Consider the following 14,544-nt stretch of genomic DNA (forward strand, 5'->3'; position numbering starts at 1 on the left):
CCTTTCAGCCAGTCCCTGAAGTAGTCAAGCCACATGGGGGGCAGCTTTCCATTATCCTCCTTCAGCACGTAGCGGACGGTGCGGAACCTGCGGTGCAGCTGGTGCAGGAGCGGCTGTTTGTGAGCATAGTCGGCCCGCTGCGTCACCACGTACATGTTGTAGAAGGAGAAGAACTTGAACTGGGCGCCGATGAAGTCATACTCGCTGGTCTCCCGCGGCACAATGTCGGTCAGCTCCAGGCCGTCCCGCACCTGGGTGGTGCCGTACAGGCTGACCCCCAGGAGGCAGAGGAAGAGCACGATCACCACCACCTGCAAGAGCAATGGCCGGTTAACTCGGAAAAGTGAAAGAAAATCGAGGAAGGAAGGAAGGAAGGAAAGCGGAACACGCGCCGCGGCATATTTTCGAAGCAAAGCGCATGCACCCTCAGTAACAGTCACTTGCGGTTACATCTCCTTCTAAAAGGGGTTTGTATAATCTTGTATACAAAGCCGGTGATCATCTGACCATGTGTTGCCAGATTTGGCTAATAGTGGTGGATCAAAGAGCGCAGATGGAATAAACTGGAATGTTCCTTTTGGCCGTTTGGCAGCAGGGAGAGGATTGCGCATGAAATAATTTGCTAAAGTGGAGAAATATTTGACAGCACGCTAAAAAGACAAAGAAAAGATTCGGTAATGATGTCAAGTACAGGCCACCAGATGATTTGAGTTGTGCGAGTGTTTTGAGAGGGCCGGCCACCCACTAGACTGAGGTCAGACTGTGTGTGATTCAGATAGGACATGACTCCAGATTTCCTCCTACTCTGTCATGAGCTCTGGTGACTAACGCTCCTCGTTCAAACTCCCACACGCTCACACAGAAGCCACTCTGCTCACCTTGGTGGTGGACTGCAGCAGAAAGGGAGCGTAGTGCCTCTCAGCAAAAGAAGCCAGTGTCCAGCGGGTGCAGGGGGGGTCCATGCACCTCGGGCCATGGGAGGCCTCCCCGAACTGGGAGAGCAAGTCACGTGTGGAGTTGTTATTCTCTGGAATCTGGCTTCCCTCAGGGGAATCTGGCTGAGGGACTGTCCCCGTAGCAGCAGCCGAGGCCCCGGGGTGACGATACCGAGCTGTCCGGTGACTCCGCCTCCCGCTGTTGTTATTGTTATTGTTGTAATAGTCACTGCGAGGGTTGCTGCGGCCGGGAGGCGGGTTGATGGGCTGCACGGAGATCTCAGACCGGGGCTCGGCTGTGGTGTAGAAAGCCTGCGTGCGGGGGTCGTACTCGGTCCGGAGCTGAACGGTGGACTGCATGGTGATCTGGGTCTGCTGGGCAAAGCTGTGACTGCTGTAGGACGGCGGCGGGCTGTAGCTGGGCGGAGGCGTGTGGTATGAGGGGAGCGCCGTGCGGTAGGATGGCGGAGGGCTGTAGCGACTCCCGTCTGATCCATCCAGGTACGCCTGAGGCTCCATCTGGATCACACGGTTGGCACAAGGGCTGCAAAGACAGACACGTTAGAACTCAACAAACGAGACCCTGTAAAAGCTGGCATTCGTTTTCTCCATGGTGTTGTTTTGTTTGAACAGCACAAACACGGAATGGGGGCGTGAAGTTGACAGGATAAGTAGCAATTTTCCAATATCGAAGCAACAATTTCAAGTGTCTCTCCAAAGTGTTTGGCAAAACAAACAAATTGGACCAACTGTCCAGAATAGCTTGGGTTCAACCTGGGAGGTGCCGTTGTATTTGTTCTTTCTGGTACCGCTCTTGAATTGGCTCCCGTTCACTTATGCAGGTGTGCCGAATGTTGTGTTTTCAGAAAAATGAGGAGCTGAGCCAACGTGGATTTGACTTTGTGTGTGTGTGTGTGTGTGTGTTTAGACTATGCACATCTGTGCGAGTACAGCGCCAAAAAGCATGCCCAGACTGGCAGCCAACTGGCGAGGCTTTCACAACAAAGGCCAAAGCAGACAACCAACAAATAAATCAAGCCATCAGACAGTACTAGACAACTTGAGAAGTCATTAGGGTAAAAAGGCTGCGTGGGTCAGACATAGTCACTGTCAGAACCGACGAGTTTGCGTGCGCAATCCAAACCTGTGAAAGCAGCAGAAAATGTCGAAGCGTCTGTCTTCTCGTCGGTAGAGGTCCATGCTGAGGATGGCGGGGAAAATGAGCAGGACCATGGCAAAGTTAAACACCACCACCACTGCAGCCTGCCGGGAACACACAAAGCTTTCTTAGCCTTCCGGAAAAGTCACTTTAACAGAAGAAAGAAAATAGGGGTTAGGGAATGTTTGCTGCTGACTTAGTACATGTTTGGGTTACCATTCTAATTGTTTATGAGGGAGAGTATTTGTACATTTTTGGCTACCTTAGCTTCATGAGATGCCGTCCGTAGACATATTAAAATGAGCTCTCACTGAAAACTATGACCACAATAGACACAAGAATATCTTTGGTTTGGCCACAACATTTTTGCTGCTACAATATACTAAAAGTATGATAGGATTTCTCTATTTTTACATATATTAACTGATAATAGTTACACTCACATTGAATAATTATGATAGCTAGAAATCCCAAATGAATAGAACAAGACTAATAATCTATATATTTGATGTCTTGTAAAATGAATGTATGTGGACTAATGAAATAAATATTCTAATCAATCACGACTAAACTTTTTGTTTTTTGAACGATTTAAAAAAAAAATCTAAATAGTACATTTACAACGTGAAGAAGTTTTTCATTTATGATAAGAATAAGCTTGTGTCAAGGGGAACATATTGCGATGAAAAATGAAATCCAAGTAGGTGCAGTATTGTGGTTGACTTTGTGAAGTCGGTGCACTGAGCGCAGGAGGATCATGATAATGATGGGGAGAAGTGGAATTGGGTTGGGGCGCTGCCCGGTGCGTAATCTGGGACTTGCTCGGCTGCCAGACCGCTACACACAAAACACACCCGATAGGCACAGAGTCTTGTGCGAGACCACCCAAGGAGTCAAGAGGCCTGAGATGAGGTGCAGACAACTCTTACACACCAAAATATGCACTACAAAAACAGCAACACAGAAAAAACAACTGCTTCTCAACACACAGACTCACAAACATCTGCGCCCGCCCACTCATTCCTCGGCTCACTATGCAGTCAGGAGTAATGTGAGAGACAACAAGAGACAGCGTGCAAAAACAATTCATTCTCAATTGGCCCACTAATGTCCAGACTGATCCCCTATGACTCCAAACACACGCACACACAAGTTGACCGCTCGCTGACCTCCGAGTGGGAAGATTTACCATCACATTTGTCTTCCACAAATGAAACGTGTGTGTTCCACTGTGCATCTTTGTGCCGTTATCTGGACACAATTGCCTGCCCTTTACTGACATGGGGAGGGAAGCTAATGAAGACAGGAAGCAGGAAGTGCTTCTTGCTGAAGGAGATACACACTCCCTGGACAAAAATATTGGGACATGTGGAACATGGATTCGCCCAATCGGGGAGTTTTTCCAGATGTCAAGTGTGTCTGTGGGGAATTCATTCCCCATTCATCCTGACCATGTGCTATATAAGAGTGCCTGAAAAGTGTCAAAAGCGAGCGGAGCCATGTCGATCCCGCGGGAGGGGAAAGAGTCCAAGAGCGCTATGATTGGTCGGTGCACAGGCAGAGGAAGCGTACATAAGAATGGATGCTATGTGCATTAGGCATGTGCTGCTAAATGCAAGTGTGAGCTTACAATGAAGCAGCCTGTGTGCGACCCATGGGGTAAATAGATCATGTTTGACAGAGTGGCTGTACTAAAGCCATCCATCCACACATGCTAATACTCACTCCGGTGAAATCTGGCCTCTGCGTGCATGTGTTACAAGATCCCTATTTCCTATGCTACATGAATAAAGACAGCAATATAGTTTTGTTTTAACTTAAAATAAACAAATACCAACGCGCACTGCATTCTTAAAGGTGAATTTTGTTGATTTTGTATTTGTTATAGCCTCTGGCAGACAGAAATACATCATTCTTTCCACCCCCTTGGCAAAGTGCTATTTCAACTTCTGCTGCCTATCAGCTTAGTAATATATAAATTGATGTTGTCACCTCCAAAACTTAACACAGTCCTGCACAAGTGGTAGTGGTAATCATGGAAATGTTGCTCATTTTGATCCAACGATGGAGCTGTTCCACATTCCTCTTCAAAGGTCCTTAAGTAAAAGCGCCTCAGGCCCTGGTTTCTACCAGAGTATTGAGACTTAATTCTTCATGATTATTAAAATAGTATTAATAGCTCTGATCTCTCAGTCATTCAGGTTTGCAAAAATGTATTCATTTTATTTAAGCATAATGTTGTATAAGCGTCAGGCCCTTGTGCTGAAGTGACAGGCGTCGCATTTTGTCCCACTTTTCATTGTTTTTATGACGTCTCTAATTTGTGACAGATGTAAGAGAAGTCAGAACCCCACTGGATAATGCCCGCCCCCATCTTTATACACATATACAGCTAAATCATTGCGTTTCATTGCTATTTAAACCTCCCACTTAGATTCCACATTTCCTGCAAACTCACACATAAACGTGACACACACACTCACATAGAGATTCAGTTACATGGACCTCATCCACAATCTGGATAGATACCAGACCGACCACGAAGGGAGGTGAATTTCAATTTAGAATTCAGACTTCTAATCACAGACACACATTTCCACATAAACACGCAGGGTACAGAAGAATCTCCAAAGTTGAATGAAAAGTGTAACTATCCAAGCAAAGTATTTTGGAAAACGACACCTCAAAAGTCAAACAAAATTTGGAGTCACCATTGTCAGAGAAGTGGACAATTGTGATGAATGAAAAATGTGTCATGACCACCAGAGAAGAGGGAATAGAACTTAAAAAAGGTTCTCTTGCCTGAATCTTTAATTCCTGTTTACGTGAAATTAGATCCGTGCGTACCTGTAACGAGAACGCCCGTAGCGCTGGAATGGGTATGAGGGCGGCCATGAAGAAGGCGGTGACGTTGCTGATGGAAGTGAGCGCCACGCTGGCTCCGGTCCTCTTTAGACATTCGCCGGTTCGGTCCTGTGCCAGATGAGACAAAGGAATGACTTACTGCCTTATTGATGCAACTTTGTCTGTAGCCACAGGCAAATGTGTAATACTTGAGACGGAGGAGCATTATCATGGCACTGATGCTGACTGACAGTGATTGCAGCCAGCTCAAGTGCTATTAGCTTATACAAGATGTCTCTCAAAGCAGATCATTGTGGCAACTTTTTTTTTTTCTTCATATTTGAAAACGCACACGGATAAGCGCGAGGAAGGTTTGGCGGCAACTACTATGTGAAGATTTGACAACGTGCGGGACCACACAGGGAGCGTCTGCTTGCGGGCATGTTTGTGCAAGTGTGTGTGTGTGTGTGTGTGTGTAGGAGAGAGGGAGGCAAGATCTGGTTCAGCTCTGTTTAGTTTTCATCTCCTCAAAGGAAGTTAGTTGGAGGTGGAGGGAGAGATGCAGACAACAATAACAAGCAAATGCATGCCTGTTTTCCCCTACAGGAGATTAAATTATCAGACAAAAACACACGCGTCTACACACTTTGTTGTTGTAGAATCCGTCTGATTGTTCTAATGACGAAAAGTTAATTTGCAAACTGTGAACTTGACATACTACAAATATCATGACAGCTCCCTTTCACATTGCCTCTAATATGGCCACAAATTCACGAGTCCTCTAACCACCCATTCTGTGTCTTTTGGCAGTGGAAAAGGGGGCTTAAGATCCGAAGAGAAAACATGTCACTTCTTCGGCTTTTACGCAAATTGCCATTTTTGTACGCACTTTCACAGTGCCAAGCAATCCCGACTACATAAGGCGCCGGCTCATAATGGTAGTTAAACAGCGGACGAGTATAAAAAATATGTTTTTTCTTTTCACCAAGCAGTGCAAACTATTTTGGCTGTACACAAAATATTTAGATGTTTTTCAACTCACCTCAAATGGGATCCTCTTGTTCTGTCCTGTCTCACTGAAGGCGTGAGCGAGGAGGAAGACGTCATCCACGCCGACACCCAAAGCCAGAAACGGGAGAACCTGCACCCCAAAAATGATTGATTGTAAATAGTGATACAATGCATATTTGTTTGATTATATTTAGTGTCTTCATCTGCGTTACCTGTGTGGTGGCAGCATTGAAGGTGATGCCCAGTAGAGAGCAGAGGCCGAGGCCCGCCGCCACCGACAGCGTCACCAGCAGGACTCCCGCCAACCCGACGGCCCCCTGGGATTTGGCGCAATCCCACCGCAGCATGGTCAGACACGCGTAGGCCAGCTGGGGACGGATAATGAAAATGACTCACGGGGGGGATACAACTCTCTCGTTCGGATATGGACGAGCAGGCCTGTCTTCTACCATGAGCAAGTAGCCGCTGGCCACGCGGATGACGCTTATGTCGGAGAAGGATTTGAGAATATCCTCCAGGGTGGTGGTGGTGAAAGTCAAGACCTTCTGGGATGAGTTGGCTGCCACGCTCTGCAAAACAGCCTGGAACAGAATTCAAGAAATGAAAATTAGTGTGCAAGTGTTGATGTTTATTTGGCACCTTCAATGATAACAAATTGGCTAAATACAATTGGATGCATGCAGTCCTGGACATGAGACATTAACATTTAAATCATGAATTGCTTATTTTAACACAAGTTTCATCTGGTTTACTTTCTTGTGCTGATGTGTTTGTCTCCACTAGCTTAGCGTTGTTCATATATACATATGGTGTCCACTTTCTCTTATCTTAAAGTCAACTGGGATCGATTATAGTCCACCCTTGACCATAATGAGAACATGCACTATAGAAAGTGGATGGATGACAATCAATTCTTAAACAAAGGCCTCATCTCAAGACATAGACGCCTTCCTTCAAATAAAGCCTGGTGCTTTCTACAGTTGAGTAAATAAACTCCCCAGGCCACTAATTGAGGTGTGTCCGAAAAATCCCGACAGAAACCTGCTCACAAAAACAAGCAAATCAGTGAAGGAGTCACATAGCAGAAAACCAAAACTCCTTGTGGGAGGTAATCAGGGCTGTGTATCCATTCTAAACTTGTTTTTGTAAAACAGTACCACGATCCACCTTCTCCCCGTCTTCCTATCTGTGTGCAGACAGATGTCTTCAACATTGACCTGCAGTTACTGCTCAGCGGGGAGCACGGCTGGCTGACACACATTCTCACACACATCCTCTTGAACACACACACACACACACACTTGCATACACACACACGAACTTGCACCAACCACGTGTACACATCTCGCAGGCACGCCCAACGCCGCACTTTTGAACACACGCAACACAGCACGATGCCAGCAGCTAGGATTACAACCATTGATAAAAAAATAATAATAATACATATACAGCCATTGAACAAATGATCTCTTTCTGTGGCGGCACCCCCGGGCCCCTAAGATGAATGGTGCGCACACATGCACACACCGAGGTCACTGTGTGTCAAGCAGGGGGGTTGGTGTGGGGTGGGTGGGGGTTGGGCGAGATGATGTCACAGCCGAGCCACCAATGGGGTCACAGCTGGGAAAGTGATTGTTATGTCAGATCCGAATGTTCCTAATATATTCCAGACATGGCCATCTTACTACTATACTATACGTTGTACCCACTACTACCCTCTAGCAGATATCATCAAGCGACCTAGCATCCATCAGGGGCTCCTTGCGTTCACATGCTAACCTCAGAATATCATCGTTGGGGATTCACGGGAGATTTATTTTCCCGTCTCGCTTGCGTACCTCTGAATATCTTCTCTGCCAGGCCTCCAGTATGGCCGCGGCCTTTTCCTCATTCCAGTTGATGTGAGAAACCTCCTCGTAGCCCCTGAAGTGCTCAAACATCTGCTTGGGAGTCATCAGCTGGAACATGGTCTGTAAGGCTTGAGCGCTGGAGGGAGAAGAGACGTTCATATTGATGGAAGACGAACACAACTAGCAATTCTTTTCTCTTCTTTTTTGGAAAGAGAAAAAACGAAACTCAGAGCAGACACTCTATGAGAAGCCTGGCCATTCATCCAAAAGAAAGTGCTTCCACAATGGCAATGAATGAGTTAAAGAACTGCAGACATACTGTAATTATTTCCTTAAGAGCTGTGCCCAAATGTTTTATCGCTTTAGTATCGGGATGCTGCAACAAGCTCAGTCATACTTTACAAATAAAACAATGTTTCCCAAATTCGATGTCATCCCTAATAACACCAGTTTTGTTTAGCTTACTAAATAATGTTTATGCTTATTGATCACTCATTTATGAACATAGAGCACACAGAACATTCGTGTACATGAAGCAGGTGTCCTCCGCATGACCTTTGTCTGGCGGCTTGCTTTGGAATTAGGTCTGTGGAGCAAGAAATGTGGTATATTTGGATAAACTAGCGAGGCCATAGATCATTGTGAGCACATGTATGTACAGTATGCGTGCTGATGAGTGTGTACGTGTAGTGTCCATGGATGTGGTGAAAGGGAGCAGCTGGAAATAAAAGACTTCTTCTAACGACTGCAAGGTTTACATGCCCACAAACACAATTTCAGAATACATTGAGAGTAAAGAAGAACAGAAAACACACACTCGTTCCAGAATCTTGTTGGATGTGTTACCTGAGCAAGGGTCCGCTACCGTTCTTGGTGGTCCCGCCTACAATCAGCTCCTCCTGCCAGTGCATGTATTTCCTGGACAGGCCGTGACAGCCGCCGCTCAGGGTCCATGCCACATCTAACGGCTTTTGGCGCGATAGAAGCAAAACAAGAAGGGAAAATAAACTGTCAACAGCTACCTTCCAAAAAAATGACATGGATCCAAGAAATATATAAAGAACGCCTGCCGACCTTGGTGGAGTTCTTGTTGGGAGCAGTGAGGGGGCAGTCGGGGTCGGCGGGGTTCAGGCAGGGTCGGTCCATGTAGCCGTGGCCCACGTCAGCTTTTTCCAACATTTCCTCAAAGCTCTCCACAGGGAAGTGTGCTCGTCGCAGGTCCTCCAGGAAGTCCTTGGGGTCAAAATTGGTCCACTGCAAAGCGTCTTTACCTCTGTGTGAAGGTACGGTGACGCAGATAAGAATACAACCAACCTTCTGTACCGAAACATACTTTCCCTGAATGATCATATAAAAGCAATCATGAGGCGGAAAGACATTCATCTTCATGCTAAGGCACCATACCAAGTTTTCTTTTATTTGCAAGGTGACAGCAAAGAGGAATTTCCCAATGCCAATGTCGGATTCCTGCCCCGAGTGCTCCTTGTCCCCTTCTAAGCTCTCCATGCCTTGCACATTCCAGCCTAAATCTCCCTCTTTCTCTTTCTCTGTCATTCACAGCACATTGTATGTGCTTAACCAGGCTTGGGTTATTATTCACAGGCTCCCAACCAGAACATGGTAAAAAACGTCATCTATCGCTTCTCATCCAAAGGACAAACGGAAGCATTGCCGGTGTAGATCGATAACCAACCGCTACTTGATCGGAGTCAACTCGAGCCGCCAATTCACACAGAGAAGCGCACACGTGCGTGCAAACGCAAATATGCTGAGGAAAAGTATTACTGTAGCAACAGGCCATTAGCAACAGAAAGGCCAGACAATGATGTGAGGCCCAGGGCTGAAGAGAGGCGATCGCAAGCGATACGCATGCCAACAACCACTACAATGGAGCCTTCAGAGGGGACGAATTCAGGACACACACACACACACACACACGCTTGCAGAGTCTGATGGTTGGGTTGAGTGTGCCTGGGAAGCGCACATGAAAGATAGAAAAACAAGATTCAAAGATGCCCATCTTCTTCTCTTGTAAACAAACTCACTGTTATAGTGCTGCCATGACAACCATTCCAAGACGGCTGTCTATCCCAACTGAGCTAAAGGTAGACTTCACAATGTGAATCAGAGTAATGGGATCTGCATGAGAGTGCAACTCTGTCAACCTCCAATGCATTTAGTAATCACTGACCCCCAAACAAGTAACCGGTTCTTACCGAGAAGGAAACATTATGCGGATGATTAATTTTTAATTCGCTTGGCCGGTTTAGAAGTGAGGCAATGGGCTAAGCATCCTAATGATCAGGAGGAAAACGATGAAGGCGAGAATACTCACGGTAAATAGACCATCCCAGACTGGAGCTTGGCTCCCTCCCAGAAACAGTCCAGAGGTGTGATGATGAGACAGGGATGAAGCTTTTCGATGATCTGATCACACACGGCATACACGCACGTTAGGGTCAGCTTAGAATTCAGACATTTATTCTGGTTTGTTGACTCTTTATTGACCTTTCATCATGTCAAATGAAAACCTGTGACAGATCCAATCAATACTGAGCCTTTTCCATGCAGCATTTGCATTTTACTGCGTTTCATTAGATTGGGAAGGTGCGCCTGGTGAATTTTTGGTGAGTCCTATGGCGCACCAGAGATCAGTTCTTTGGTTTGGGGGGAGGTCTTGATTTTTGCATTATACTTCCAGTCTGCTCTTATTTTAGCATATTTATTTATTGAAAGAGAAGACCATCTTTCCCATCTTACCTGATCCATATAATGTGTTTCCGTGACTAGTTCTCCTGATTTATAGCATAAATGTTCCAATTTCCATTGTCTGAAAAAAAAGGGAGAAATTAAATGTAGTCACCACATTTATGATATTTCGCAAGAGTGGGTGACAATGGTGACATTACCGATTATAAAGGTAAACGTGAACTCTGCTGGCTCGCAAGGCTGACTCCAGATGCTGTAGCAGCGCATCCACAGTCAGCACGCTGGCTCCTTCCTGGCGTGGCGTCTGGATCATGAGCTGAGGGTTGAACATGGCTTCTTCGCCGATCTTCTGTCGCGTGTACTTCAGTTCCTGGTTCACACGCCCGCCCACTGCCGGGGAGAGGAAAAAGAAAAGAAGTTTTAAAACGTTTGATGGTACATACCCGGGATTTTTTTTTGCAATGAGTCAACCACTGATAAGATTTAGTAGGAGTTATAAAAGAAGTTGTAAAGGAAAAGTTGAAAACCGTCTGCTTCTCTGTGGGGAGTTTGCCTTCAAAGTCTTCTCTCAAACTTATAGTGGACAATGTATTTGAGGTGGTTCAACTGATAGTCCAAAATGTCCTACACTTAAAATGAACCAACCCCACATGCTGCAAGTTGAGAGAAATTTAAAACAACTTACACACGTCGACAATCAGAAGCAAAATGTGGGCATTCCGATCAAAGCACTTTTTACTCACTTTCTTTTTTTTTTAACATTAGTGAAGTAATTTTTGGATGTTGATTCTGAATCGGCCTTGTTTTTGTTTCTAGCACATCAAGTTTTAATAATAATAATAATAATAATAATAATAATAATAATAATAATAATAATAATAATAATAATAATAATAATAATAATAATAATAATAATAATAATAATATACATACAGGAAGTATGTAATATCCAAAGTAGTAATTTATTTAGTAATATTAATGAATTAAGTTCAGCAGCAGGTGAAAAGATAACTCTTGAGGCATCTGGTTTGGGGAAGAAGACTCGTGGAGTGGTGGTGGAGTTGTTTAGTGTGTGGAATATTTTGTTGGTCATCTGGAGTACATCATACACCATAAGAGCAGTGTGGTCTCTCATTTAAAAAAAAAAAAAAAAAAAAAAAAAAAAAAAACGCTTAAGATCTTAGAAATGTGTCTGCGCTCATCCCAATTATAAGGCTAATTACATGGTGATTGATGTTTGAATCTTTGGACTCACTCCACCAACCATTCTTGAAAATGTCCTTTCTTATGTTAGCTATTTTTTTGGTAAGACCCAAAAAAATGACCAGCGAGTGTGCAAAAGCCACAAACTGCAACGTGCTTCAACATCTGTGTGAGCGCAAAAATGCCACAGTCATGCACGCCTGACCTCAACCTAATCACATCTTCAAGAACAGCACTTTTTTTTTTTTCCATACAATTGGTCGATGAGCAAATCCACATTTGACGCTTCCACTCGAACACGAGGTGAACTGAATGTGTGTGTGTGATAAAAAGGGTGGCTCTCTTCCAACTTGTGCTCCCAGTATCACGGTGGGACTAAGCCCTGTGCGTGCGCCCTCGGCTCTCAGCTCACCCCCGGCTACAAAAGCGGCCTTTCAGCTCCTTCCGCTGGCCGCCTCCTCTCCGGTACGGCCAAGCTGCCCTGGCAAACCCTCTCGCACAAACACACACGGGTCGACAAATGCATGAGACTGCACTGGTGCAAAGGTTTGGAGTCTCTTCTAGAGGAACGCCTCATCACATGGAAAGAACTAGATTGGAGCACTTGCCTCTGCTAAAGACGAAGCATCTTGATCATGCATTAATCACCTAAGAATCGTAAAATGTCAAAAACAAAACCAACCGGTGCAGATCTGTATGCACATATTCATTCAGTTAATTAAAAAATGGCCAATTTCCCCGATTTAGATTTTGGCTTCCATGCATGCAACTTGAGATCTGTATGCATCCGCATAGACACACCAAGCACCAAGTGTGAAAAATCTGTGACATTTTATGACATCTTAACCCAATTTAACAATGCGGCTTAGTTGGCGTAAGCGGGCATAGATTGAATATTTTCAAGCCGTTGTAATGGCATTAAAGTTAAACATAAGCATGCTTGTTCTGCTGAGGCAAGGACCACCCAGAGAAGAGGCGGGAAGAGAGAGGGGAGCCATGTCTGGGGGCATTAGGAAAACATACTTGATTTCTTTTTATTCCCCGAACCACGAGCAGAATTCCCATCTGATCGCATGCTTGTAATACTGAGTCCTCATTAATAGCAGGCCACGTCCAAGCAAAGCGACATGCGGCAACGTTACGCCGTTTCTCCCCTAAAAAAAAGGAGCAGGCATGGAAGTGATTTGGAGACAGTGCACTAGACGACCGGGCCGGGGCCGGGGCCGGGGCCGGGGCCGGGGCCGGGGCCGGGGCCGGGGCCGGGGCCGGGGCCGGGGCCGGGGCCGGGGCTGGGGCCGGGGCCGGGGCCGGGGCCGGGGCCGGGGCCGGGGCCGGGGCCGGGGCCGGGGCCGGGGCCGGGGCCGGGCCGGTCTGTCTGATACACTCAACACTCGGGAGTTCAAGTTGACCCCCCAGGCTCCGTTCAAGTCCACTGCAAAGAGCAAATTGCACAAATGTGGGAAGAGGCGCGTCCTATTTAGACATATTCTGGGACACAATGGGGGGGGGGGGGGTGCAACCAAAGTTGGCAGAGCAAACGACGGGACAACTTAAAGGAATGTAGTCGCTGGACAGGAAACAGCACATTACGGCCTCGGGCTAGCAGAATTCCTCACTTCACGAGGTTACAGCGTTTTTGGGGTCAACACTTACACAGCCTCGGGGTGAGATTAACACCCCAGCTGGACCAGGAAAATGTGTGTGTGTGTGTGTGTGTGTGTGTACACACAGCTGTGTTTCCTCAGTGACACAAATCCACATATTCCTTCTCTTCCAAAAACTGCTTGACCCCGAATGTATGACGGCATCCGAAAGGTGTCCCTGACCTTTGAGTACTTCCTGTGCCATCTCCGGTCTTCACGTCCCGATTCATGGGGCCTCCCTAAATTCACACTAGATAGCACACATTTCGATCAGCCATATTTACAGTGAATATTCATATGAAAAAAATTGTTTGGATAAGTTTTATATGGACGAACGAGGCCGTCAAACACTTGTCAGGTGACTGGGCCAAAACAAAGTCTTCCCATATTTTCTTCCATTTTCACTTTCTAATAGTGAGACAGCCAGGTGTCCACCATGTGTACCTCTACAATCTACCTTGGCGCAAATATGATGAGACAGTCCAGTCGATGGATGCTCTAAAAGTATTCGATGAGGTCAGCGAAGACTTGTGTGAGTATTCAGCTTGTTGCATAACATTAACCCCTACTCCCCTCTTTTCTAGATAATGGAGGGAGAGAAAGTGGGCTTCTAAGGAACTGACACTGACCCCACCCCCCTCCCTCCTTCCTTCCTTTCAGCTCTGAACTCCCCCTTTTCTCCTCCTCCTTTTTACACTCTCCCCCCCCATTTTTTTTTTCTCTATTCAAAGCCGGCTTGTGATTGGCCAGATCATGATGGCAATCAGCCCAGCCCCTCTGTCAAAGCCAGAGCCCCCCTTTTCTTTTCTTTTTTTTCCTCCTCGCCCACCTCCCCACTACTTCTGCAGCTTTCACGACAACACAGCCTCACGCCCTTCATGCACATGTTGCGTGCTTGAGAACGGAAGCCAGGAAAACACAGACAACCAATATCAATAATAAAACACACACGTATGGGCAACCCAGTAGCAAAATAAGCATGGCTTTATCGGCTCAAATTAAAACTCATAAAAACAAATTCGGGGTAGTAAATGAACCAGACGTGAGCACATTGCATCACGATGCGTGTACAAGATACAGTGTGTGGATTTGAGGAAGTGTGCGTGTGTGTGTGTGTAGAAAAAGGATTAGCTGGATTAGAGCCCCTATCAGCAGAGACCCCCTGCGGTGGGGGAGGAAGCCCCCCAAAA

General features: G+C 46.1%; 1 protein-coding gene across 2 annotated transcripts in view; it reads right to left on the reverse strand.

The window, feature by feature from the left end:
- The window catches only part of ptch1 (patched 1), a 39,531-nt gene that overhangs the window by 14,130 nt on the left and 10,857 nt on the right, over window positions 1-14,544 (reverse strand). Inside the window, exons 1-14 of one of the 2 annotated variants that reach the window (XM_061278735.1) lie at window positions 12,735-12,758; window positions 10,709-10,898; window positions 10,560-10,629; window positions 10,135-10,226; window positions 8,874-9,072; window positions 8,646-8,767; window positions 7,788-7,935; window positions 6,399-6,530; window positions 6,162-6,317; window positions 5,981-6,079; window positions 4,942-5,067; window positions 2,080-2,198; window positions 879-1,479; window positions 2-311 (exon numbers count right to left, since the gene is read on the reverse strand). In XM_061278735.1, the coding sequence (XP_061134719.1) occupies window positions 2-311; window positions 879-1,479; window positions 2,080-2,198; window positions 4,942-5,067; window positions 5,981-6,079; window positions 6,162-6,317; window positions 6,399-6,530; window positions 7,788-7,935; window positions 8,646-8,767; window positions 8,874-9,072; window positions 10,135-10,226; window positions 10,560-10,629; window positions 10,709-10,898; window position 12,735 (2,365 nt within the window). In that variant the 5' untranslated portion in view covers window positions 12,736-12,758. Of the gene's footprint in view, window position 1; window positions 312-878; window positions 1,480-2,079; window positions 2,199-4,941; window positions 5,068-5,980; window positions 6,080-6,161; window positions 6,318-6,398; window positions 6,531-7,787; window positions 7,936-8,645; window positions 8,768-8,873; window positions 9,073-10,134; window positions 10,227-10,559; window positions 10,630-10,708; window positions 10,899-12,734; window positions 12,759-14,544 lie in introns of those variants that run through there. The other variant, XM_061278734.1, reaches the window with a different exon arrangement.

Source organism: Syngnathus typhle, linkage group LG5 (genome assembly GCF_033458585.1).
Source record: "Syngnathus typhle isolate RoL2023-S1 ecotype Sweden linkage group LG5, RoL_Styp_1.0, whole genome shotgun sequence".
In the NCBI taxonomy this organism is placed as follows: domain Eukaryota; kingdom Metazoa; phylum Chordata; class Actinopteri; order Syngnathiformes; family Syngnathidae; genus Syngnathus; species Syngnathus typhle.